This window comes from Malus domestica, chromosome 07 (genome assembly GCF_042453785.1).
Source record: "Malus domestica chromosome 07, GDT2T_hap1".
NCBI lineage: Eukaryota > Viridiplantae > Streptophyta > Magnoliopsida > Rosales > Rosaceae > Malus > Malus domestica.
In genome coordinates, this window is record NC_091667.1 from 34,703,882 (window position 1) to 34,730,336 (window position 26,455).

At 40.4% G+C, this 26,455-nt stretch overlaps 5 protein-coding genes and 1 long non-coding RNA gene across 6 annotated transcripts; 4 read left to right on the forward strand and 2 right to left on the reverse strand.

The window, feature by feature from the left end:
• The first annotated feature begins 1,332 nt into the window (after positions 1-1,332).
• On the forward strand, positions 1,333-3,641 carry LOC103439817 (probable NADH dehydrogenase [ubiquinone] 1 alpha subcomplex subunit 5, mitochondrial). The gene is made up of 2 exons (XM_008378438.3): positions 1,333-1,796; positions 3,266-3,641. Exons 1-2 carry the CDS (start codon positions 1,484-1,486, stop codon positions 3,463-3,465), a joined length of 513 nt encoding a protein of 170 aa, XP_008376660.1. The 5' UTR covers positions 1,333-1,483; the 3' UTR covers positions 3,466-3,641.
• An 88-nt stretch (positions 3,642-3,729) lies between these two features.
• Positions 3,730-6,512, reverse strand: LOC103410301 (pentatricopeptide repeat-containing protein At5g52850, chloroplastic). The gene has a single exon (XM_008349017.4). It carries the CDS (start codon positions 6,510-6,512, stop codon positions 3,804-3,806), a length of 2,709 nt encoding a protein of 902 aa, XP_008347239.1. The 3' UTR covers positions 3,730-3,803.
• Positions 6,513-9,035: 2,523 nt separating this feature from the next.
• Positions 9,036-12,230, forward strand: LOC103410302 (protein SGT1 homolog). Its single transcript, XM_008349018.4, has 10 exons — positions 9,036-9,418; positions 9,577-9,646; positions 10,014-10,138; positions 10,263-10,395; positions 10,635-10,731; positions 10,879-10,944; positions 11,212-11,347; positions 11,427-11,512; positions 11,592-11,696; positions 11,852-12,230. Exons 1-10 carry the CDS (start codon positions 9,259-9,261, stop codon positions 11,957-11,959), a joined length of 1,086 nt encoding a protein of 361 aa, XP_008347240.1. The 5' UTR covers positions 9,036-9,258; the 3' UTR covers positions 11,960-12,230.
• A 474-nt stretch (positions 12,231-12,704) lies between these two features.
• Positions 12,705-14,799, forward strand: LOC103410303 (uncharacterized). The gene is made up of 3 exons (XM_008349020.4): positions 12,705-13,353; positions 13,659-13,777; positions 14,457-14,799. Exons 1-3 carry the CDS (start codon positions 13,015-13,017, stop codon positions 14,506-14,508), a joined length of 510 nt encoding a protein of 169 aa, XP_008347242.1. The 5' UTR covers positions 12,705-13,014; the 3' UTR covers positions 14,509-14,799.
• A 1,030-nt stretch (positions 14,800-15,829) lies between these two features.
• LOC103410304 (UDP-glycosyltransferase 88A1-like) lies at positions 15,830-17,790 on the forward strand. The gene has a single exon (XM_008349021.4). The coding sequence runs from the start codon at positions 16,250-16,252 to the stop codon at positions 17,675-17,677; it is 1,428 nt and encodes a 475-aa protein (XP_008347243.1). The 5' UTR covers positions 15,830-16,249; the 3' UTR covers positions 17,678-17,790.
• A 6,359-nt stretch (positions 17,791-24,149) lies between these two features.
• On the reverse strand, positions 24,150-25,801 carry LOC103403977 (uncharacterized). Its single transcript, XR_524268.4, has 4 exons — positions 25,002-25,801; positions 24,837-24,872; positions 24,612-24,697; positions 24,150-24,501 (listed from the first exon to the last, which is right to left on the reverse strand). It is a non-coding gene; the product is annotated as an uncharacterized lncRNA (long non-coding RNA).
• Between the last annotated feature and the right edge of the window lie 654 nt (positions 25,802-26,455).

Genomic DNA, 26,455 nt, shown 5'->3' on the forward strand with positions numbered 1-26,455 from the left:
TCGAGGAATATTGGTGATTCTTAATATTGGAGATTATTCGAGGGTACGATTCTTAATTCACTCTTCTGTACTTACTTATGCTTTAACGTCACGTGTGAAGTGGGTTTATTCCCACTCACTAGTGCACTCTGGTATTTAGGCACTCTTAGGTTTAAATTTATTCACAATATTTCCACATCATCACACTTTATGGCTTCATCACCTTCCAGGTGTCGGCCAGCATAGCTCGATTCAGAGTCCTAGTAGACATCCCGGGTCAGAGTGTGTCAACCTAGGTGCCTCCTAGCCGCCTAGGCTCTAGGCCCCTGCCCACCGCTCGACTAGCCTCTAGCGATTTTTAGAACCTTGCTCATAAATAATTGTTTTGTGTTAAAATGTTATCTATGAATTAGGAGTAGGATCAAAAAAGAAAAAGGAAGAGAAAGAAGTAGATCTAATTTGCCCATAGTTCTTATTTGTATTTTCTTGTTTTTATATCCTTTGCATAAGGAGGACTAGCTAGTAGCTTCTGTCACGACAGTCATCATTTTAGAAGTCGAAAAAATTCACAGAGGCATTTTAATCTTTCCAGAACCACCACCATGTGGCCATACCAAAAAATCACTTTAACTTTGTTTTGTTTAACCATACAATCACTCATGTTTTTAGCGCATAATGTTGAAATGCAAACTAAAACTTTCTTTTACGTTTGCTTTTCTTTTCGGACGGTAAAAATATGTATGATCAAACATAATAAAGATAACATGTAACAAATTTCAAATAAAATTTAGTAGAAAAAAGGTAAATATGAATAAAAATAGACACGCAACCTTAAATTGCAAAAACAACTTAATTATAAATATGTCAAACTACAGAGATTTTTCAGTGTGTGCGGAGCACGGGACCCGTTTATAACCGCGGTTAATACCCATAACCACCCATTTAAATTTCACGGGTAAACGATTATACCCATAACTGTTTAATTATCTAAACGGTTACCCATAACCGTAACCGTGAAGTTTAAATTGGCGGGTAACCGCGGTTATCCATAACCGTGGGTATTTTGCCCATCCCTAATTGCGATTCCACGATAAACCGAAAAATGTGGAAGGTCGCGGGTTCAATGCTCCGAACTGGTGAGTTTGCTTGACTGTAGCCACGGATATGATGAAATTCCTCATAGCCTCTCCGGGCCTGGAATGAATGGATAACCGAGACTTACCACCAATTGTCCCATTTTTTAGAAAGGAAATGACATTTTTGATGTGGATTAGAGAAAGCTTCTTGGGTCCGTTATCAGGTTTACGTTTCGTGTTTGGGCTTTTGGCTCAAATAATATTGCAGGCCTTGATTGCTTTTACATGACTGGGCCTGTGAAGACGTGGCAACAGAAAATTACTTGAAAGCAGAATTCTGAAAGCGAGGGAGAGAAGAGAGGAAGAACCGATCCGACTCACTCAGAGCTTTCAACTCGCACAGAGAGAGAGAGAGAGTGTTCGAAAACATGTTCCTACGAGCGATCGGACGGCCGTTGTTGGCCAGGGTGAAGCAGACGACGGGGATCGTAGGGCTGGACGTGGTCCCCAATGCGAGGGAGGTCCTAATCGAGCTCTACTCCAAAACCCTAAAGGAGATCCAGGCCGTCCCCGAGGACGAAGGCTACCGCAAGGCCGTCGAGAGCTTCACGCACCACCGCCTCAACGTCTGCCGCGAAGAGGAGGACTGGGAGGCGATCGAGAAGAAGCTCGGCTGCGGCCAGGTCGAGGAGCTCATCGAGGAGGCGCGCGACGAGCTCACCCTCATCGGCAAGATGATCGGTCCGTACAATTTATTGCTTTTATTATTTGATAAACCAGTTTTTTTATTTTTTATTTAGCTTTATACTTTTGAAAATAAATGAAATTGAAAATGTTTATTTGTGTTTTACGATTGACATTTCGGTCATATAACATTGGAATTGAGCTCAAAGACCTCAAAATAATCAGTGCCTGCTCAGAAATGCTGTTTATGATTTCGAATTTCTGTGCCTTGAATTTGGTTGATGAGAAATCGAAAACGAAAATTGAATTGGAATTGGAAATTTTGGTGATTAGGTTTGGCCTCCGTAGTTTCGTGATGGTAACTTCAGTTGTCCATTTCTATCATGGAATTGGAAATTAGGTAAGAAAAGCAAGTAAAGATTATACATTGTTAGCGATTGTATTTATGTTTACTAAGTCATGAAACGAAAGGCGGGTACTTGATTTTATCAGTTCCGAAGAAGATTTAATATCCGGAGAATGCCGTGTTGTTAATGCATATCATATGAGGTGGTCAAAGCAGAGTAAGTTGGGAGAGAGTGGTATTTACATTCAGCCGAAGAAACTGCATTTTCACTTAGCTGACTATGCACAAGTTTTGCAGTTATGGACACAATTGAACGTGAACTCAAGTAGAACACATAATAAGAAAATGCCTTTTTCTTCACTTTGATGCATTTCAAACTCTCGGTCAATACCAAAGTGGGAATCTTTGTTTGTGTGAACAATGATCACTAGCCATCGTTATCTCATGCGTGAATTAATTTGGTGTCTCTAGTTCTTTTGTCTCAGTGTTTTATTGTTCTAGCCTGTGTAGTTTTGTGATGGTAACTTCAGTTGTCCATTTCTATCATGGAAATTAGATGGGAGAAGTGAGTAATGATTGTAAATTGTTAGCGATTGTATTTATGTTTACCAAGTCATGAAACGAAAGGCGGGTACTTGATTTTATCAGTTCCGAAGAAGATATAATATCCGGAGAATGCTGTGTTGTTAATGCATATCATATGAGGTGGTCAAAGCGGAGTAAGTTGGGTGAGAGTGGTATTTACATTCAGCCGAAGAAACTGCATTTTCACTTAGCTGACTGTGCACAAGTTTTGCGGTTGTGGACACAATAGAATGTGAGCTCAAGTAGAACACGTAATAAGAAAATGCCGTTTTCTTCACTTGATGCATTTCAAACTCTCGGTCAATATCCAAAGTAGGAATTTTTGTTTGTGTGAACAATGATTTTCAGTAGCCATTATTATCTCATGTGTGAATTAATTTGGCGTCTTTGGTTCTTTTGTCTCAGTGTTTTATTGTTCTGACGTTGGAACCGGTAGCTTTATTGTCTTTATACGAAGTAGTTGTGTAAACGAAACAGATACAGTAGATTATTTCCTCGAAATTTTTATCTTATCACAAGCTTTTGTTTCGATTGATATACAATATTCTGTGGATTGTTTGTAACAGTTTGCATTCTGTATTGAGTTGCATTGCAGAATGGGATCCATGGGGTGTTCCTGATGATTACGAATGTGAGGTGATCGAGAATGATGCTCCAGTTCCAAAGCATGTTCCTCTGCACAGACCTGGTCCTCTTCCTGAGGAGTTTTACAAAACGCTGGACGGCCTTACTACAAACCAACCAAAATTGGATGACGCTAAAGTCGCCTCTATTGGGTCGGAAGCAAAGGAGTAAACTATCCGTTGGCATATGCATCTAGGGATATTATGGATTCCAGATTTGAATTGAAGCCTTCTTTTTCTTGTATTCTTCTGTTGGTGACAGTTTTCCTGTTTGCTGGGCTGTATAAATTCTAATCATGGGAGGAACGCTTTAATTTTTCAATAATCTACACTCGAGTGTTGGTACCATTACGATCTTGTTTTCCTAAATTCGGCCCCTGATTTCCGTTGAGATGCTCGATATCTGGTTTTCGATTTTGGTCTCACAATTGCATGGTTATGAACTAACGTAAACTCTTTGTTGTGGCTTTCTGAATTCTTATCGTTTTACATGGAAAAGCAACCCGAAAGCTACATCGTCAACAGGCTAACATTTTCGTCCATGCAATCCTTATGCTGCAAATTACCTGCACCCTTACACGAGCACTCACCCTTGTTGAAGATATGCAACCGGTTCCCGTCCCTCACAATGATCTCGCGATCAACAAATTGAGTTACAAGCGTTATAAAGCTATGGCATTCGCCGCATATGCGCACATTCTTAGACACGCGTATGGAGGCGTTACGCGGTGTTTTGAGAAGACCGAATGCAACAGCTAACTTCTCAATGTGATACGATGAATCTTCGTAGTCTTGATATGAGTATCCTCTCTTCTTCAACTCCGTAATAAGTGACTTTACCTTCTCATGGATTTCATTTATCTGTGGATGTGATCGATCTCCTGCATCGAAGAGATGAACCCTGTTCCTTATTTCCATCCAGCACTGCCCGACATTCTTCTTCAATCCCCTCTCCCTCATTGCTTGTCGTGTACTTTTGGCTAAATCCGGCTGACCAGAATCATCATACAAACTTGCAAGCAGCACGTAAAAAGCTGGATCAGACGGGTCAAGTTCCATCCCTCGCCTCGCTGTATATTCCCCGAGGGAAATGTTTTTATGTAACTTGCAGGCAGCCAATAGTGTCTTGTAAATTAAGGCATCTGGCTTAAAGGGCATGGTCATGATCGCTTCCATGGCATCCTCTAGTCGCCCGGCTCTGCCAAGGAGATCAACTAAACAGGAATAGTGATCCAGTTGTGGAGCTATATCATACTTTTCTCTCATTGACTGAAAATGCTCAAGACCTAGTTCAACCAAACCGCCATGGCTGCAAGCGAAAAGCACCAACAGGAATGTAATGGAATCAGGTTTAAAACCTGCCAACCTCATATTGTCAAAGGAAGAGAGAGCGGATGAAATATATCCACTCGATGCCAATCCAGAAATCAAGCAGTTCCATGACACTATATCCGGCTCAGAGATCTCACTGAAAGCTCTGTGTGCATCATCTCTGCACCCACATTTCCCATATAAGTCTACTAAGGCATTCAAAACTGATATCCCACTGCCTAAACCGGCTTTGATAGAATAGCAATGAAGTTGCTTCCCAGTTTCCATTGATGCCAAGCCAGCTGATGCAGATAAGAAGCTTGCAAGGCTAAACCGATCCATCATAACGTCATCAGTCTGCATACGGGTGATGAGATCCAGTGCAATTTCATAATTACCTAGCTGATTCATTCGTGTGGCTAAACCTGTATACGTGATAGCATCTCGATGGATCATGGAGTTAATCACATGCCACGCATCATCCACCATCCCCAGCGCAGCATAAGCATCCACAAGAGCATTCCCAACAGCTATATCACTGCCCGCTTTGGTTTTAACTATACGTCCATGGATTTTTTGTGTCTGACTAAGAGATTTAACAGTACTGCAGGCACGAAGAATGCTAGAGAAAGTAAAGGAATTTGGCTCGACTCCTACTGTTCGCATCTCCAGAAAATACTGAAAAGAATCTTGTTCAAAACCGTGTTCAGCAAAACCGGCAATCAATGAAGTCCAAGTGATGACACTCGGCGATGTTATCTCCCTAAACGCTCTCAAACCATCTTCTATGAGGTCAGAACATTTCAAGTACATATCAACTAGTGCACCTCCTGCACAAGTATCATCCTCCAATCCAGCCTTGAGCACCTGCAAATGGATCTGCTTTCCTAATTCCAGTGACAAAACCGCTGAGCAAGCTTTCAGCATACTAGAGTATGTAAAATTATTTGGTACAATTCCAGAGAGCTCCATCTTGTGCAATGCAGCAACAGCGTCCGCGACTCTCAAACTTTGAGTGAAGCCAGAAATAACAGAGGTCCACAACAACACATCATATTCAGGTGTTTGATTCAACACCTTGATAGCATCTTCCATCTTCTGGCATTTCGAGTACATATTGACCATGGCCGTCTTCAAGACCAGATTCAGCCTCATTCCGAATCTTATCAAATGGGCATGTAGTAATTTCCCATAGTTCAAACCAAGAGAGCAGGATGCAGCGAAAAGTTTTACGAAAGTGAACTCATTTGGATGAACCCTAGCAGCATATATCATATCTATGTAGTAGCCTAGAGCCTGTCTCCATTTCTGAGCTTGGACCAATGAAGAGATGATTGCAGTCCAAGAAACAGTATCACCACTCTCCATATCCCTAAATATCTTACAAGCCTCTTCGGTTAAACCACACTTGGCATACAAATCAATCATACTGCTGCCAAGAAATTGATTTGGCTCGAATCCAAGCTTGATCACAAATGTATGGATTCGAGTCCCATAATCCAACTCTCCCAACAACGAGCACGATTTTAAGACACTTGAGAGTGTAAACTCATTGGGGCACTGACCGGAAACAATCATCGAATCAAAGAATTCAAGCGAGTCATGATAGTGTCCGTTCCTGACATACGCGGACAGCATCCCTGTCCATGACACAACATCTCTGCGAGGCATTTCATCGAACAAGTGGCGTGCAGACTCAACTCCAGAGCATTTTGCATAGAGAGACAGCAGGTTGTTGGTTAAGTAGAGGTCATCGTCAAGACCCAGTTTGGTAATTGGGCTGTGCACACAGATGCCCTCCGGCAGGGACTGTGAGTTGCATGCTGAAAGAACCCGGAGGCAAGTTTCTTTGAAACAGTTAACTTCATTTGTGTTGACAACGAACCTGGTGATTTTTGCTATAGACATCAAATTCACAACCTTTTTGTATGGTTGAATTTGAGAGATTAAAAGATTAAACACCACGTGATATTTTGACTGTCATACTCTAAAAAACTAAGAGTGCTTTCAAGGAAGATGTTAACATGCTACATTGTAATAGTAAAAAAGACAGCAACAATGCTTTTTAATCGAAAACTAAGTCTGATATGGCATGACATTTGGCAACCCTCACCTGCAAAAGTTTGAAAGAGATCATCTCCGGACCTCTTCCACCAAGACCACTAGATCAAGTGATTTGGACCTTCTAAATTTCATCCAACGGCAAAAAATTATTATAGCTTTTAAAAGGTCAAAATAAGTGGACCATTTGATAAAATTTGGAAGGCCTGAATCGTTTGATCGGACGACCTTGGTAGAAGAGATCTAGAGAGGATTTCTTTCCACAAAAGTTAACTGCAGCATCAACTTTTTTTTTAAATTAATTATTAAATACATTTATTAATTTGTTACTGTTTTTTGTTTTAAAGTATTTATTATAACGGTGTGATATATACATACCATTTTTTACTCCTCACACACTCTTTATTAATTTTTCATTTAATATTCTTCAATTCATTTAACCGATGACTGGAAATTAAGAAGGTATGTAAGAAGTAAAAATGTGTGTGTGGATAACACACATCTTTATTATAATAGTTCAATGCAATAAATTACAATAAAATAACAGTTTAATTTGAAATATCGAGATGAGAGTCAAATTTAAAAAAAAATATTAAAGTGCTACATAGACAGTTAAATTTAAATTTTATATTTAAAATTTGTCGATGTTAGACATGTCACATTAGTTATATATAGTCATGGACAAATGGAAGCTTCCTTTCTCAATAGTTGGGTTTCTGGCATGTGAATATGGAAGCTCGCACGAAAACTTATATCTAAAAAAAATTATATTCCTTTTTGCATTGCGTTACATATAACATCACATTGATAATTTTTATGTGCTGGGAATAAATAAAAGTGCATACAAACATGGAAGAAGCTAAGAAAAGTTTGCGAACTTGCCTTCCTTCCTTGGTTATTCTTGGAAACTTACTTTCCTACAAAAAGCAAGAAATATAAAAATGGGATGTACTATCCACACATCTTTTTTTACTTCTCACACATCCTTGTTAATTTCTGTCCGCTGATCTTCTTCAATTCATCCGATCCGACGGCCGAAAACCAAGAAAGTGTGAGAGAAGTAAAAAAATGTGTGTGGATATCACACTCCTATAAAAATACCTACGAATATCATCCAATCATAGTTTAGCTAAGCATGTCAAGACTAAAAGTGATGATTTAGAATTAAAATAGGTCCATAGCATGATTCCCTCAATCATTTATGATTAGTGTATGATTAGTAATAAATTTTTATGTGAATCAGTAAAATACGCCGACAACTATAAGTTTTGTATAAGGAACATTTTAGTTGTGAGTTTCATTTAGTGCTATTTTCTAATTACAAAGTCATTAATGTAACGAGGTTGTTTTGATATGTCCATCTCATTAGGAATACTTTGTGAGGTCGGATAAGATTAAAATATAGAGAATTTCATACTAATTTGAATATAGATTTTTTAGCATACTTAAATTTAGCAAAATTAACAAAAACAAAATGGAGCTAACTTAAGTTTGAATCCCTTCTCAACAAATAGATTTTGTTATCTTCTTTAATTATTATTTTTTATAGGATGAACTGCTAATTTAGTTCATGAATTATTACCTGAGTGAAAATTGGTCTCTAAACTATTTTTATCAGAAAAATCAGTAATTGAATTATAAAAATTTGTCAATTACATCCCTAATATTAGATTCGAAGCTACTATATTCAATTTTTTTTGTCAATTTAAGTCACGTTACTTGCATGTGAGGAGGGTATATTGTAATTTTCCATAAAGAAATAGTGTATGAAGTTAAATTTAAAGCGTAAATTAGACATTAGATTCGTAACCTTTATGAAATGTTAATGGCTTATATGCGAGAAAAGAATGATATTACATTTTAAAGTGTATCAAGTGACTTAAGTTGATGAAAAATTAGATAAAATAGTTTTGAATATAATAGTATGATGAAATTAGTAATTTTTAATGAATTTAGATAGTTATTTTACCGAAAAAATAATTGAGGGACCTAATTTTCACTAACATGATAGTTTAGGGACTAAATCGACATCTTACCCATATATATATTTTTGGTAAAGGGGAGCATTTTTTTTTTATCATCATAAACTATGTTGTATGCTCATCATACAATTAATCATTGGACACGTGTTCTTTCACTTAACCTTAGTTAATTTTTTTTCAAAATTGAAAAGATAACATATGATATGAAAATTAACTTGAGTTAAGTGAGATAACACACGGCAGATATTTAAGTGTATAGTGAGCAAACACTATAGTTATGATGATGATACTCACAACTAGCAAGGGACGAAGCCCAAAAGCCCCACCAACACTATTCTCTCTCCCCATTAGATTAAACGAATGAGTAATGTTAGCTAAATAAAAAATTTAGGCTATATTTACAAATAACGTGACGATAAAAAATAAGTACATTAATATACGATTAATAATCTAATTATAAACAATAAAAGCATATAATATTAACTTATAAGTATACGATATTTATCAGCTTACTCTCTCATATTTGCCACCTCAAGTCAATCATATTGTCTCTTTACTTTTTTTCTGGACTCTTCCATTTCCCTCAGTCCACACAGACGGTTGCTCCGCCAATGGCTTCCGATCTCGAGAAGAGTGCGAAGGAGGCGTTCATTGACGACCACTTCGAGTTGGCCGTTGACCTCTACACCCAGGCCATCGCTCTTAATCCTCAGAGCGCCGAGCTCTACTCCGACCGCGCGCAGGCCAACATCAAATCCGGCAATCTCACTGGTACCCCTTTTTCCTCTTGCGATTTCGCGCTAACCCTTTCTTTGTTTCTTGTTTGGTTCCCAAGAAAGCCTGAGAAAATTGAAATAAGTTCAAGAAAATGGTCAATTGGGTTTTCTGATTCTCTTTTATCTGTTGTGCTTTTTTGTTTGTTTGTTCAGGGGCTGTTGCGGATGCGAACAAGGCAATTGAGTTCGATCCATCACTGTACAAAGCGTATTTGCGCAAAGGGTGAGTTCGAATGCACCAACACTGAAAATGGTCAATAGGGTGTTCAATTTTTTCTAAGCTTGTAACCATCAACCTAAAAATTAATAAAGGTCATGCTGATCGTTGATATTCGTTGTGGATCTTTCGCCCTTTGTGAAAGGGAAAGGCTTTTAATGCTAATTTGAGTGTTTCAAAACTTTTGATTTTGTTTTTGGCCAAAATCTTGGAGGGCTCATGACTGAGGTATCGTGGAGTCCATTTGTGAACCTCGTTGTGTACTGCGTGTGGGTTTTGATTTGGTATCAGTTATGTTCTGCACTTGCTACATGTGATTGCCAATGTCATCGCTAGTTTTACAATTTTTGTTCTTTGCTGTTGTTGGTTACAGAATTGCCTGCATCAAGCTCGAGGAATATCAGACTGCAAAGGCAACCCTGGAAATTGGTGCTCCTCTGGCCCCGCATGAGACACGATTCGCTGAATTGATAAAAGAGTGTGATGAGAAAATTGCAGGTGCGTTGTTTGCTTGTTACAAGTTTGCACCTTTTTAGTGATTCATGGAAATGACGGGCCTTTCACACAATTAGATGTTTAGCTTTCTTTTTTGGTCTGATTTATGCTGTTTCCTTGCGATCAGAGGAAGCTGATGTTCTACCAACGGCTTCATTGGAGAAAAACATTACAGAGAATGTTATACCTGCAGAAGATGTTCAGCCTGTGAGTCAACCTTCCAATCAGGTGACCGTAGCAACTGTCAAACCAAAATACAGGTTAGTCGAGATCAATTTAATTTCTGTTGCAGAAAGTGTTTTAGTCTTGATATTTTTAAGGAGCATCACCAAAACATTCTATTTGCAGTGTTATTTTTTTTTTTTAACCTTTTTGTACTGTCTATGTTGAAGCTCCGTTCTATCTATGCATGCTTGGGTAATACCCTCTTATTTGCTTAATGTATCCTTATTCCTTAGTCACTGAGATGCATGATTTGGTGGAATTTTTTTTTATGCAGGCATGAATTCTACCAGAAGCCAGAAGAAGGGGTTGTGACAATATTCGCCAAGGGCATACCAGCCAAAGATGTTAATGTTGACTTTGGTGAACAAATAGTATGGTTCTCATTGCTCCAATGCTTCTTTTTATTATTTGTGAATATTGATTTTATGGTTGTCGAGAACCTACATAGTAAAAAAGTTATATGGATATTTCTTTACAAGTTTTATGGGTGATGAATCAGTTTTATTGGTTGTTTCCAGCTAAGTGTTAGCATTGATGTTGCTGGTGAAGATACATATCATTTTCAGCCTCGCTTATTTGCAAAGGTATTGCACCGATTCTATGTTGGTGAGAATTTTTTTTCTTTGTTTGCAACAAGGATGTATACAGAAAATTAGAGAAATAGATGCATGCCCCTTCCCATTTTCCTATTTTTATTTTTAAAATAATTGGCAGTAACGTATGCTTTGAATTTAATCTGGCCCGAGCAGTTGGTATCCCTTTGAGTGATTGGTTGATTTTATATATGCATGAGAGCATGACAGAAGGCTTACGTTTTCAAATAACTGTGCGGTCTGGTTGTTTGCGAACAGATAATACCTGAAAAGTGCAGATTTGACGTTCTGTCCACCAAAGTTGAAATTCGCTTGGCTAAAGCTGAAGCATTACACTGGACATCTCTTGAATTCAGCAAGGACAGCCCTGTTCCACTAAGGGTCAGTGGCCAAGGTATGTTAATATGTTTGCAACCCTCTGATTCTAAAACTAGATTAGAAATTTGCTGCTAAAAATTGTTAACTGCCTATAGTTGTTGAAGCACCAAGGCCATCCTACCCATCCTCGAAACCAAAAAGGGTTGACTGGGATAAGCTGGAGGCCCAAGTGAAGAAGGAGGTTTGCTCGTAACCCAGTTAGACATTATTCTTTTATGTCTCACTGCACGACTACTTACTCCGATGCCTTGTGATTCCAGGAAAAAGAAGAGAAGCTTGATGGTGATGCAGCTTTGAACAAATTTTTCCAAGACATATACAAGGATGCTGATGAGGACACAAGAAGGGCCATGAGAAAATCTTTTGTAAGACTTTTTCGTATCTAGTATTTTGATAGCCAGTAAAATTCATAATTCCGGTCACCATGAAAGATTCGAGTGGAACCACCACGGATTTGGGAGTAAAACCAGTCTACTTTATATTGACTTGCGTATTGCATCCTTGTGTTTGTACTGTACAGGTGGAGTCGAACGGGACAGTGCTGTCGACAAACTGGAAAGAAGTGGGAAACAAAAAGGTTGAGGGAAGTGCTCCGGACGGCATGGAGATGAAGAAATGGGAGTTCTAGACTGTTGCTGCACTCTAGTACTAGTTGGAACTGAATGATATGCTTTTTCTTTGGGCTTTTAACCCATTTGGGAGTGTGATTTTGTTGGTTGGACAGACAATAGTTTTGCAATTAGTCTTTGGCACTACTCTGGCTGTTTGGATGATGACTCTCCTAGTCTTTTGCAATTGGTGTATTCTCTTTTGTGTTTTGCTTGTGCCTTGTACTCTCGAAACCGATCCCATCTGGACAAATTTTAAGTGTTTAATACCTAATTGCTTTGTTCTTGCCTTGTTGATGCCGAGTTCTGCTTTAACTTCTTGCACTCCTGTCCTGCCAGTCCACGGCACGGGTAACCAGTTATCAATCATATTGTTCATCTAAGACGACATGCGCAATAGAACCGGCTACAGTTTTGACTTAGGTGCTGTGTGAGAGCGGAGAGTACGCTGTTATAGTTAACTTGATTCTATCAATCTTACTATTCATCTAAGACGATATGAGCAAATAAAATCAGTTACAACTTTAACCTGATGCTGGGTGAGAGTGGAGAGTAGAGTACATTGTTATAGCTAACTTGGCTAGGTTCGGATGCATCTAATTTTCGAACGTATCTGTACACATTTTCTTTTGATAAAATCAACCAACTTATTGCCACTTAGTATTATGAAGTACGGTTTAATAGTATTTTTCTTCATTTGTAAGTAAGAAGTCATAAGTTCGATTCTAAACTATATTATTGCTAGTCCATTGTGAAACTTAGCCCATCTTCACACTTCATAGCTTAGCGTAAATAATATCGACAGTTAAAAACAAAAAAACAATCATCTTGTTAACATAAAATAACAAGAAATACTTTTCTTTTCTTTTTTTAAGTAAAAATTAATTAAATTCCTACGCATAAAACGCCGCGTTCCTGCTACCTGCAGGTTCTGTAGGATCACCATCGTCCTGATCGTTTTTCTGCTGCTTTGGTCCGCGAGTGCGACGGGGAGTTCGGAAAATACGATCAATCAGTCCGATCGGATTCCGATTTCAGACTTTGAAATCCTTGGAAGAAGGAATAGCACGGAGAAATGCAATTCTTCGGAGGAACGGAGATAAGCCCGTCGCTGCCGGCGTCGACGGCGTCGGGAAACAACGGTCACATGATGTACGTCTTCAACCGCAACGGCGTCTGCCTGCTTTACCGCGAGTGGAATCGGCCGCTTCACACCCTGAACCAGCAGCAGGATCACAAGCTAATGTTCGGTCTCCTCTTCTCCCTCAAGTCGCTCACCGCCAAGATGGATCCCACCACGCAGGACAAGTCCAACCTCGGCGTCCCTCAGCTGCCCGGCCAAGGCTGCTCCTTCCACAGCTTCCGCACCAACACCTACAAGCTCACTTTCATGGAGTCCCCTTCCGGCATCAAGGTTTGTTTCTTCAATTTTCTCCATTTTTCATTGCCTATCAGATCCAGATATTGAGAAAAAAAAGGGTTTGAATTTTGATTGGAATGAAAGGATTTGCTGATTCTGTTGGCTATTTGATTATACTAGATGTCCCCAATTAGCAATTGAGATTCTTGATCTTGAATTTGTGCTTGGCTTGGCAATTTTGATGCGTGTTCGTTGTTTATACCAAATTTTGTATGATTATTCTTAATCCAGTGTTAATGTGATGGAAAAAAACTTAACTTTATAATTGGTGTGCCCTGCTTACTGTTTTGGGTGTGCAGATCATATTGGTTACTCATCCTAGAACTAGTGACTTGAGGGAGTCATTGAAGTACATTTACAACTTGTATGTCGAGTACGTTGTGAAGAACCCGCTCTACACTCCCGGAACTCCAATCAGGTAACTGACTCTGTTCTTGTTATTGTAATGTAGTGAACGATAATCTTCACACCGAGAAGTTTCATGTGATAGGTCACAAATAGTTATTCGTATAGTTAATCACTGTGAGAAGTCTCGGAAATAGCAATCCCTGCTGCATTGACATATATCAAACTCTTTCCTTGTTTTCTTATCACGCTGATGCATCCCGCTGGGTTGGTCAAGTAATGATGAAGAAAATGTGTCCTTGTATGTTGTATTGCATTATAACAAGACTAATCTTTGAAGTAGTTGTTCTTAGTGTTTTCTTATCACGCCGATGCATCCCGTTGGGTTGGTCAAGTAATGATGAAGAAAATGTGTCCTTATATGTTGTATTGCATTATAACAAGACTAATCTTTGAAGTAGTTGTTCTAAGTAGGCATGTCGAAACGTGTCTTGATATATGAAACATGTCTATTCCTTGTGTAGGCATATTGAATTAGTATTTATTTTTGGTGGCTTAGGCATCTTAGATACTTCATATGTACCTGACTCGTTGATGTCTTGATACTATAAACAATCTCTTATTCCGTCACACCACTAGAAAGTCTTGTAGTTTCTTGCGGTTTCTTTTTTAATCGTGTGGTTGTATACTTTGTAAGGTTTTCACACAATCGGAAAAAGGTTTTTGAATTCCAGAGTAAGTTTTCCTTGTAGGTGTGAGCTATTCAACACGACTCTTGACCAGTACGTCAGGAGCATTTCATAGAAGCTCAAGGAAGCATTCAGTTAGCATTCTTTCTGCCGACATTTACTCTTACCCTGGACCGAAGCCGATGGACATTTGGGTTCATTCAGACGTAGGTTATTGAAATGTACCATGTCGTGGATATTTTCTGCAACTTGATTCTAAGAGTTTTACAATGAGATATGAGCGTATATTTTCATCCGTGCGGACTCGATGTGTTCAGTGGCATCATGTAGTGTCCAATTTGATTATGACAAATTGATTTGATGTAATCTTGGAAGCATGATTTGTTAATTGTTAACGGTTATCGAATTGTTTGGCTTTTCTTATCAAATTTTTAGTGTTTCTATACCTCTTGCCGTAGGCTTCAATTAGTCTGTCGGAAGAGAACTCTAGTTTCCTCATTGGTTTTTCGGATATCATGTATGTCGCAATTTCCTTTCCCCATCGCCACCAATTGGCCACTTGGTGGCCAGAAGAGCCAGGCAAGCTGATGCTAACTCGCCATCGTTCCCTAAGTTGCAAAGCATCCACATACTGCCCTACCGAGTCGAGGACACAGCCCCATACATTGCCTCCGTCTGTGTCGGACTGCACGCCATTACCAGCTCCCCACCATCTCTTTCCCTTCCTCACCTCCTTCGCCGACCTTGAAACACACCATTGTCAGCGGGGATAGATCATATAGATGGAAAGATCGAATGAAATGGAAAAGATTGAATTACGAAGTGAATAATTATTCACAGTCGCAACGGGAAGTGTTTAATTGTCATTCCATGTAAAGGTCTTATAGTTTAGTTGATTAAGAACATTCACTATCGTGCCCGAGTTTCCGAGTTTGCATCCTCCCCTCCTCAAAAAATGTCATCGGTGTTTGGTGACGGTTGGATTGGAAAAAGGAACCAACAAAATGAATTGGTAGTGGGTGGGTGGCGATGGATTGGAATAATCCTACAACATTCACTACTTGCGGCCGTTGGTGGACGCGCTCTAAAATCAATGCACGCAAACTTCTCGTTCCTCCCTGAGTCCACCAAGAAAACGGATTGGAATTTCTCATGGATTATAATTTTGTTTGAATGTGGCATTGAAAACTACTTGATTCTGGAAAGTGGGGCTGCATTGAGATACATTCAATTACGGAAACTGATTATTTTTCAGAATTAAATAAATAGTGTTCAACTCTCACTCACCTCCAACCGTGTTCCAAGGGTGGCAATGCCTGCCTGCTCGCGGTTGGTGGATCGAGTTGGACTCATTCCAAATTTCTGCACGCATGCTCCTTGTTCCTCTGAGTCTTTTGTTTTGAAATTTTGCATCGAAAAGGACAACTGAAATGGACAAGAACAGAGATTTTTCAATATAATTGGAACACGGGATGGTACATCATGTGTCACTATACAAATGGTGGTGGAATATGTGTCGTAGAAAATTAATAACTTAAAAAAATTAAACTTCTTACCACTTATACGATAACACGTAATATACCACTCGTGTTCTGATCCCAATGAAAAATTTCTCATCAAGAATCTTATTGACCCGCAATTTAAAGATGAAAAAGACATTTCAGGACAGATGATAATTCAGAAATCTTGATTTCCCAATAAGAAAAAAGTGGACGGATAACATTTTTTTATTTCTTATTTTTATCAGCAAAAATGATCGAGTAATTAAGGACGAACCGAAGAAGTATATAAGAACAAGTGTGATACTGGTACGTGAAGTGAGCACAGCGGCAAAACTCTCACAAACACAGAGAGCTATGGAGGCGGCAGCTATAGTTTTATATCCATCACCACCAATTGGCCACTTGATCGCCATGGTAGAGCTAGGCAAGCTCATACTCACCCACCACCCTTCTCTGTGCATCCACATCCTCATCACCACCCCGCCCTACCGCGCCGACGACACCGCTTCATACATCACCTCCGTCTCCGCCGCTACCCCTTCCCTCATCTTCCACCACCTCCCCACCATCTCCCTTCCTCCCTCCCTCGCCTCCTCCCGCAACCACGAAACCCTAACCTTCGAACTCGTCCCCCTCAACAACCCTTACGTCCACCAAGCCCTCCTCTCCATCTCCCACAGCTTCTCCATCAAAGCTTTTGTCATGGACTTCTTCTGCGCTCTCGGGCTCTCCGTCGCCGCCAAGCTGAACATCCCCAGCTTCTTCTTCTTCACATCCGGCGCTGCCTTCCTCGCCAGCTTCCTCTACCTCCCCACCATTCACAACATCACTGACAAAAGCCTCAAAGACCTAAATACCCTTCTCAACATTCCAGGAGTCCCGCCGATGCCTTCCTCCGATATGGCGAAACCGACTCTTGACCGAAGCGACAAGGCGTACGAACATTTCCTAGCAAGCTCAAGCCAGTTCCCCAAATCAGCTGGGATCATCGTAAACACGTTTGAATCTCTCGAACCTAGAGCTCTCAGAGCAATATCGGACGGCCTGTGCTTGGCCGAGAACGTTCCCACGCGGCCGGTCTACCCCATCGGACCGCTGATTGTTTCCCACGGCGGTGGAGGCCGCGGGGCCGAGTGTTTGAAATGGCTGGACTCACAGCCAAGTGGAAGCGTGGTGTTCCTCTGTTTCGGGAGCTTGGGATTGTTTTCAAAGGAGCAGTTGAAGGAAATAGCGATTGGGTTGGAGAACAGTGGGCACAGATTTTTGTGGGTGGTCCGTAATCCGCCAGCCCAAAATCAAATTAAGGTGGCTATTACAGACCAGTCCGATCCGGAATTGAAATCCTTGCTCCCGGACGGGTTCTTGGATCGGACCAAGGACCGGGGGCTCGTCGTCAAGTCGTGGGCCCCGCAAGTGGCGGTGTTGAATCACGACTCAGTGGGTGGGTTTGTGAGTCATTGCGGGTGGAACTCGGTGTTGGAATCGGTGTGTGCCGGTGTGCCGATTGTGGCTTGGCCGCTCTACGCCGAGCAGAGGTTCAATCGAGTGGTTTTGGTGGAGGAGATTAAGATTGCTTTGCCGATGAAGGAGTCAGAAGATGGGTTTGTGAGAGCGCCGGAGGTGGAGAAGCGAGTTACGGAGTTGATGGAGTCGGAGGAGGGCGAGGTTATGAGGAAGCGTACAAAGGCTATGCAAAACGAAGCCCATGTAGCGTTGGGTGAGACCGGGTCGTCTGGGGTTGCATTGACTAAACTACTTCAATTGTGGGGCAAAACTGGTTAGACTCCAAGCCGCCTGTTTATGACTCTGTAATTGTATTTCCTACCATGATTTTCTTCTTGTCGGATTTTATCAACGGAATCTCCAATTACAAATGATTAATAAGTTCATGTCAATGTTAATTGTATTTCTGACCATGGTTGTCTGTTTTTTTTTTTTTTTTTAAATAATAAATTTGGTTTGCAACATGGTAAGAGGAAAAAAAAAAGATTTAATCACACATGATTCATGAAATTAACCCCTTCTATCGAGATAGACCTTGAAATAAAAAATAGGTCAACATAGTCTCTGAAAATGGGTGTCGTAAATCAATATGTAACGTCCTTTCCTATTGTGTTAAAAATTCTGTTATGTAGTGATTGACTCATAACTAGTCCCACAAATCTGATTAAATATTGCCATGTAGGTTAAAAATATTTGAACAATACAAAATCTTAATTTTTGTATAATTAAAAACTTTAAAAAGAAAAAAGAAAAAAAAAAAAGACATCTTCTTCTCCTCCCACCCTCCCAATACCCAATACCCCATCCCACATCTCTCTTTTGTTTTCTTAAAAATTTAAACATTCCCCTCCCACCACCAGTGCTTGGGTGGGAGTTCATCTTCCTCTTTAAAAAAAAAAAATTATAAAGAAAATTGTTTTTTTATTATTTAAATATTTTTAATCCACATGTCAACATTTAATTAGACTTGTGGGACTCGATTATGTGCCACATCAACACCTAACATAATTGTGATGGAAGAACGACATTGATTTGTGACACTCATTTTTAAGAACCACATTTGTTTGTACCATACTTGACCAATCCTGAAACTACTGAGCACCGGTCAACGTTATACCGTCAAGGACCCAGAAGAGTTTCCTTCCAACTAGGAGGCCAATCATAGCGCGACACGTGTTGACATCAGAAGCCAATCATAGCGCGACACGTGTCAATGTCAAAATGAAACTAGAAACTCTCTTCTATAAATAGATATCATTCTCTCACAATATTTCCTAATGTCATTTGTACTAAATTATTCACTAGTACTCATTAAAGGAAAGCTTGAACCTATGTACTTGTGTAAACCCTTCACAATTAATGAGAACTCCTATACTCCGTGGACGTAGCCAATCTGGGTGAACCACGTACATCTTGTATTTGCTTCCCTGTCTCTATCTATTTACATACTTATCCACACTAGTGACCGAAGCAATCTAGCGAAGGTCACAAACTTGACATTTTCTGTTGTACCAAAGTCCTTACTGATTTTGTGCATCAACATTTGGCGCCGTCTGTGGGAACGACACTTATTCCCACTCTCTTTAGCTTTGTTAAGCTGGTTTCCACCATTTGTACACTCTTTTTTTACCAGACATCCTTCTCCAACATGGAGAGCGAAAGAAGCCATAACACGCAGAATGACACCCTTCTTGCACTTGGTGCGAGACAATGAAAGAAGAAAGGAAAAATGGTTGTTCTTCAAGCTAAAGTCGATGAGTTAGAAGCTCAGAACAACAAGATAACAATGAAGAATGAGGTCCTCCAGAAGCAGTATGAGAAGCTTTTTGAGATGCTCCATGAAACTAGGTGTACTCAAACACGCAAGCTCGTTACCCCTGTGGACATCAACCATCATCTGGGTGCCCCCCAACATAGAAAGTCACCTTCCTTCGACATGGGTATCCCTGATGAGGAGCGAGTTAATCATCAAAATATTGATCAACATAAGACTTCTCTCAAACCAGCTGCTTCGACCCAAAGTAGGAGAAGTGGAGGCAGACACCTCCTTACAGAAGGAGTGGAAGGATCGAAAGCCGTCTTTCGCAACTGTCGAGATTTCCAAAAGCAACGTCGAGACAATCCCATCCATGTAAGCTCGAAGATCAATAACTCAAGAGTCTCTGAAAGACTTGGTCCCTTCCCATGTCCCAGGCCGGTTACCAATTTGGGGAAGGGGCAACAAGTCCTAGAGAAACACAAAGGTATAGGGGACTCAGAGATGTTCCGACATACATACCTTGGAAATTAGTACGGCGAGTCCAGGGAAAAACCACATGCTCTTGATCAAACCTTCATACCTTCAAAAGGAGATGGAGATTTACGAAAGAAAGCTCCAGTGGTACATGACTCCATTCAGGACCCTCTTGTCCTACAACTTCTTAAGGAAGTAAACAAGTTGAAAGCCGAATGACAAGCTGAGATACTTGATTGGAACCAACCTAGGCCTGGCCCTCTTACAAGGAGGATCCTCGACACCCACTCCAAGTAAAGACAAAGCAGAAGCTTGGCTTGCAACTCTATACTGGAAATGAAGACCCGATTGAACACCTTAACCTTTTTAAGTCCACCATGGCATACCGGATGCACACCGACGAAGAGCGATGCCTTCTCTTCCCCTCTACCCTCTATGATGGAGCTCTAAACTGGTATTGCCGTCTTCCACCTGAGACGGTAGACTCATTTGAGGAATTGAGGAAACTGTTTGTTTCTCAACACATTTTACAGACCAATCATTTGCACTATGCGGATGACTTGTACACTATTCGCCAGAAGCCAGACGAGTCATTACGTATGTATGCTGGCCGCTTCAGCCATGAGTATTCCTGTTGTGCCGAGGCAGACGACAAGACTGCTCTCAAAGCCATCACAGCAGGCCTACATGACTGTTTCTTCAAGTACATGATCAATGCCAACACTTGGAAGACTTACTCTGAGGTGATGGCACATGCTTACAATCATGCCTCCGCCGAGGCAATGACATATCAAGGGAAACCCCTCACAGCCACCCCTTATCAGCAAGTAGAGAGTGGAAGCCATATCCAACCAAATAAGAAGACCTCGACCTTCCAAACGGCAGCGGTGCCTCCTCTTGCCTTACTTAATACTTTGCAAGTCAATAGACATATCAATCTCAGGGCAAAAGGAAAGATTTCCATCTTCACCAATCTCATTTTAGTAAAAAGAGTAAGGGACACTACCGCGATAACCAAGGGTATCGCCTTGATAATCCTCGACCCCAGGCAGTTAACACAGTGGGTCAAGCACATGTCAGGACAACCCCTACCCCGAGGTATGAGGCATACACACCTTTGAACACCACATGCGTGGCCATTTACCCCAGCATAGCACACTTGATACGGAAGCCAAAGCCAAGGCACTCAGATTACAAGCCCACGAAGAACACGGGCACGTTTTGCTGTTACCACGAGCATAACGGACATGACGGCGAGAAGTGTATCACCTTTCGTGATCATATTAAAACTTTGGCACTTGAAGGAAAAATTGATCAATTCCTCTTTCACCTTCCAACGGGTAACCATAACCAACGCCAGATGAATGTGATATATTCCATAAGTGGTGGCACACCCATATCTAAATCTTCCAACAGGGTTATGAAAAATAGTGAACGAGCTTTAAGATTTGGCCACCAAGTGTTTCACGTGGAAGACATCAGGGGAGGTAAGTATCAAAAGCCTAACTGGGATCCAATATGTTTCTACCCTGAGGAAGAAAGAGGTATCATCTACCCTCACAACGACCCACTGATCGTGGAAGCTCATATAGCCAACTTTGAAGTACGACGAATCCTGGTAGGCACGGGGGCTTAGGTCAATATGATGTTTGCTGAAGCTTTCAGGGCACTTAATGTAGCTGAACACTTGCTCGATCGCTCGATTTCCCCTCTGATAAGCTTCTCCGGTGATATCGTGCAACCTTTGGGGAGCATACACTTACCTTTCACCATTGGTACAGACCCTTACACAGTTACCATTACCATTAACTTCCTGGTGGTGGTTGATTGCCCAACGGCATACAATGTCATCTTCGGACGCACAGGTATCAATGATCATAAGGCCATGGTATCCATACATATGTTGTTGATGAAATTTCCAACCCCCTATGGCAATGGTTACATCAAAGGAGATAAACTTAGTGCACGATCATGTTACAACACTTCGGTCAAGCAACAGCACATGCATGTGCCTAAGGAAACCCTTTCTATACATGACCAAGTCATAAAGACCAGCCCAGACGAAGCCAACTTGGATCTTCACGGTGGCAACAGTCAACCCGACGAGCCTCGAGATGACTCTTTCACCCAAACTCTAGATTTGATGGACTTGTTTTGACCTTCAAATTCTTGAGTCGGTCTTATACTCTAGAGGAAACCAGAAAACCCTCCAACCCAGTTCAAGAATAAGCATGTGGAAAGTTACTTCTTCAAAAGAAAAAGTATCTCATATCATCTCTTCTTCATTTGCTTTTCCTTATCCTTATTGTTGTTTATGACATAAGGAGATGGAGAACAATTAACCGGAAGCCGAAGTCAAACCTCCGATCCAGGTTGCTTGCTTGGAAGTCTAATTGCTTACCTTGTATGTTACCTCATTCGGCAAATCTCCTAGCTCAGCGACTTGGGAGACTCCTACTATAGGGGTTTGTATCGCACTTAACCAAACTCGAAACTATAAGTAAGCTTCAAGTGAAATTGATACATTACCTTGTGCATCTTTATCGGTTAAAGATACCACCCCTGGATGGAGGAAAAGTACTTCCAGAGAAGATGCCACATCTACATATGAGACAGATAAGGCAAGTGAAAATGATACCACACTTCTGTACTTAGAAGTTTCGTGATTGCTCAATGGCTTGGATCTTGCAAGTCCCCAATCGAGGAGCTTCCCTCACTCGGGAACTTAGGGGAGCACCGTTTGTACCATACTTGACCAATCTCGAAACTACTGAGCACCGGTCAACGTTATACCATCAAGGACCCATAAGAGTTTCCCTTAAGCCAGGAGGCCAATCATAGCGCGACACGTGTTGACATCAGAAGCCAATCATAGCACGACACGTGTTGACATCAAAAGCCAATCATAGTGCGACACATGTCAATATCAGAAGCCAATCACAACACGACACGTGTCAATGTCAGAATGAAACTAGAAACTTTCTTCTATAAATAGAAATCATTGTCTCACAATATTTCCTAATGTCATTTGTACTAAATCATTCACTAGTACTCACTAAATAAGAGCTTGAACTTATGTACTTATGTAAACCCTTCACAATTAATGAGAACTCCTCTACTCCGTGGACGTAGCTAATCTGGGTGAACCACGTACATCTTGTGTTTGCTTCCCTGTCTCTATCCATTTACATACTTATCCACACTAGTGACCGGAGCAATCTAGCGAAGGTCACAAAATTGACACTTTTTGTTGTACCAAAGTCCTCACTGATTTTGTGCATCAACAACATTAATTGATTTCCAAGAACCACATTAATCGATTTTCAATTTGAGGCATCATCTTGATGGGATGGATCAATTTCAAGACTAGGGTTGGCCCAACACAAGTAGAGCGATTATCTGGGGCCTTAGAAAATCGAGGGCACCAAAAATATATGGAGGTATATTTAAATATGTTTTCATAAGAATATAAAATTACAACATTTTGTTAAATGATGAAGGAGTTTAACAAGAAGGGGAGGTTTCTGCTCCTTAAAATAAGGAGGAAGTCATCGGTTCAAAATCGTTAGTGTGTTTTTTTACTTTTCAACTTTGATTAATTTCTTTTCATAAGAATACGAATTACAAAATTTGGTCAAATGATCAAGAAGTTTAATCATAAGTGGTGGTTTCTACTATTTAAAATTTCTTTTTGGTTGTTAATATTTTTGTATGTCCTCTTCGATTATAATAACTAGTTATTAGCTATGTGGGTTGCAATTTTTAGACATTTATTCCAATTTAAGTTTAACCTTTAACAAATAGTAATGCTAGGTCGACCAAATTGTTAGACTACATTTGCAAACCATATGACATGGCACCAGTATAAAATAAGCAAGTTAATCAACACTTAAGTAATAATCAATAACCACATCAAATGGTTTACCAAATTTGATTTAAAAATTCAGTTTCCCTAGCATTAGCCTTCAATAAATTAATGTATGTATGTCTTTACCAAATACTAGGTTTAATTCAGTGCTCAAAGACTCGAAAATATGTATTCTCAGTTCCATATTGACAATGTTAGTAAATAATGAAAAATCTTCGATATTCTAAACCTATGAGCATTTGTAAGCAACTTATTCTACCTCAACAACCAGAAGAAAACTTTCACCGTCTCGAAAATCTCAAGACCAATCATGTCAATAACTATTTGTGATAAAAACTTTAGCGGATAATCGTGCTAAACTAAGCCATTCATTTTAGGGCTGGGCACGGGCCGGGCCGAGCCGGGCCGAACCTAAGTTTGTAGGAACCTGACATTACCCGAAACGGGCCGGGACGGGGCGGGGATTGGATTTTCTTGTATAGGAACCGGACATTACCCGGCCCAGTTAAAACGGGCCGGTTCGGGCCGGGTCCACGGGTACCCTCTTTTTTTTTTTTTTAACTGCACTGCACAGTTTGAAAACTGCACAGATTGCGATTTGCAACTGCACAATCACAGTGACACTGCATTAGAAAGAAATAACAGTACGATTCATGTGCAAGGCATGAAGAGATAACAGCATGCCAATAGAAAATTTCCTCAATTTTTTTTTATCAGCCAGGTTTCTCTCCAAAGCAACATCAGGTCCATGCTCTGATACATGAAGCATTGCTACCGTTGAACCATATCCAGATTCTAAATTCTTCAAAAGGCGATGAGTAATTTCCTCAGCTGAGATAACGAGTGGTGCACTAACTAATGATTCATAAAATATAGCAGAAGCTGTTTTTCCCAATTGTTGGCTGACATTAACAACACATCTAAGCATTTTAACGAGCACCTCTAATTGAAGAATTAAACCCGCCTCCATGGTAACAAGATGGATGAGATCATCAGAAGTACCTATCAAATATGAATGTGAGAATTCCAAAATAAAAGGGACAAGCATTAAAAATAAGAAATAATTGGTCCTAAAACAAAAAAATGGAAAGGTTCAGCTAAAGCAACAATACCTTAGATACCATTAATAAGCCGCTCAATATTCTCCGAACAACGAAAAAGAGATACTGAGTTCTTTCTGATCAATCCAAAACTACCCCTGTAGGAATCCAAAAGCAACATAAATGAATCATACATAAATCATTTAGAAATGAATCATACAGAAATCATACATAAATCATTTAGAAATGAATCATACAGAAATCATACAGAATTCATTTTAAAAACAGAAATCATACAGAAATCATAAAGTCCACGGGTCACTTTACCACCATCTGCAGCCACACATACAGAAATCATAAAGTTCAGAGCTTTGCTGAATCTAAACTTAATTGAATAAAAACCCAGCAATATACAACATATAAATACATATATAGAATTTTAGATGTTAAATTTGGCAGTACCTGAAATGAAAGTTGGCGAAGAAGAAGAAGCAGGAAGACCCAGAAAAAGGAAGAGGAAAACAATGGAAAAGCAGAAGCAGAAGCTTTGATTAAACACCATACTTTCTGGGTCTTCTCTGTCATCACTACCAACCTTTTCACCCTCTACACTCTTCTTCCAGCTACAACGACTTCAAATCTATCCCCGGAAACGCCGTGTTCACCCAAACCCGCCTCGATTCTTCGTCGTGGGAGCCAAAGCGTTTCAAATCCTCATCCGGGTCTTCTCCCTCCGAAGTTCGAACTCCTCTTCAACCGTCACGCCGCCTCCTCTATTCCACAACCACAACAACCAATCTCCCTCCCCGCCACCGCCGAGTCATCATCAACCCGCCCAGCCCTCATTGTCGACTCGCAGGAAAATGGAGTCTGACTCGTCCACGGCCTCATGGCCTGCGCGGAAGCCGTCCAGCAGAACATCTTCAACCTCGCCAAAGCTCTGGTGATCCAGATCGGCTACCTGGCAGGTTCACAAGCAGGCGTCGGTGCTCAGGTAGGAGAGGAGAGAGATGGAGTTCGAGAAGACGATGGAGATTGGAGTGAGTGACTGAATCTGGAAGTGGAAACCTAGACACACGGGACATCGACTAGGGTAGGAATTAACGATTAAGATTAGATGATAGGGTATCATTTAATCTGGACCGTTCATTATTATTATAAACGGGTCGGTTCGGGGCCCTGTTTTTCCAAGGATTAGGACCCGCCCCGCCCCGTATTTGACAACGCCCCGGCCCGGCCCGGCCCGTTTTCTTTCTACAATATTTGGAACCGGCCCGTACCCGCCCCGAACCTACATTACCCGCCCCGACCCGCGGTTCCTCTACCCGTTTGCCCACCCCTAATTCATTTATTCTACCTCAACAACCAGAAGAAAACTTTCACCGTCTCGAAAATCTCAAGATCAATCATGTCAATGACTATTTGTAATAAAAACTTTAACAGATCTCAAGACCAATCATGTCAATAACTATTTGTGATAAAAACTTTAGCCGATAATTGTGCTAAACTAAACCATTCATTTATTCCCGGCTGTACACCAAAAAGATTCAAACTAAGCCATTCATTTATTCCAGGTTGCACACCAAAAAGATTCATGTTGTTAGTCACCACATATCTTAAAACGCACGTAAGCCATGGCGTCAACAAATTCTTCGATGACGAACGTAGTGTCAACTTTTTCCTCTAATGGTTGAACGACTGCGTATTGCTGTTTAATCTGTAGGACAAACATCTTTGGAAAAATTACGTAGGACTAAGGACATACATCTTTGGAAATTTTACGTAGGACATATATTGGTAGTTGGAAAATAACTATGGTTTTAAATAATATTTTCAACAGTTACTGAATGGGAATTGTAATATTGACACTCCAAAAAAATTGTAACGTTTTCACATAATAATATATAATTAGCTTT

Excerpts from the sequence above, each read along its gene's own strand:
- LOC103439817 (XM_008378438.3), top strand. The coding sequence starts at position 1,484 with ATGTTCCTACGAGCGATCGGACGGCCGTTGTTGGCCAGGGTGAAGCAG. Across the intron at positions 1,797-3,265 it reads CCTCATCGGCAAGATGATCG|AATGGGATCCATGGGGTGTT; the intron begins GTCCGTACAATT and ends GTTGCATTGCAG.
- LOC103410301 (XM_008349017.4), bottom strand. The coding sequence starts at position 6,512 with ATGTCTATAGCAAAAATCACCAGGTTCGTTGTCAACACAAATGAAGTT.
- LOC103410302 (XM_008349018.4), top strand. The coding sequence starts at position 9,259 with ATGGCTTCCGATCTCGAGAAGAGTGCGAAGGAGGCGTTCATTGACGAC. Across the intron at positions 10,732-10,878 it reads TTGACTTTGGTGAACAAATA|CTAAGTGTTAGCATTGATGT; the intron begins GTATGGTTCTCA and ends GGTTGTTTCCAG. Across the intron at positions 11,348-11,426 it reads ACTAAGGGTCAGTGGCCAAG|TTGTTGAAGCACCAAGGCCA; the intron begins GTATGTTAATAT and ends AACTGCCTATAG.
- LOC103410303 (XM_008349020.4), top strand. The coding sequence starts at position 13,015 with ATGCAATTCTTCGGAGGAACGGAGATAAGCCCGTCGCTGCCGGCGTCG. Across the intron at positions 13,354-13,658 it reads AGTCCCCTTCCGGCATCAAG|ATCATATTGGTTACTCATCC; the intron begins GTTTGTTTCTTC and ends TTGGGTGTGCAG. Across the intron at positions 13,778-14,456 it reads ACTCCCGGAACTCCAATCAG|GTGTGAGCTATTCAACACGA; the intron begins GTAACTGACTCT and ends TTTTCCTTGTAG.
- LOC103410304 (XM_008349021.4), top strand. The coding sequence starts at position 16,250 with ATGGAGGCGGCAGCTATAGTTTTATATCCATCACCACCAATTGGCCAC.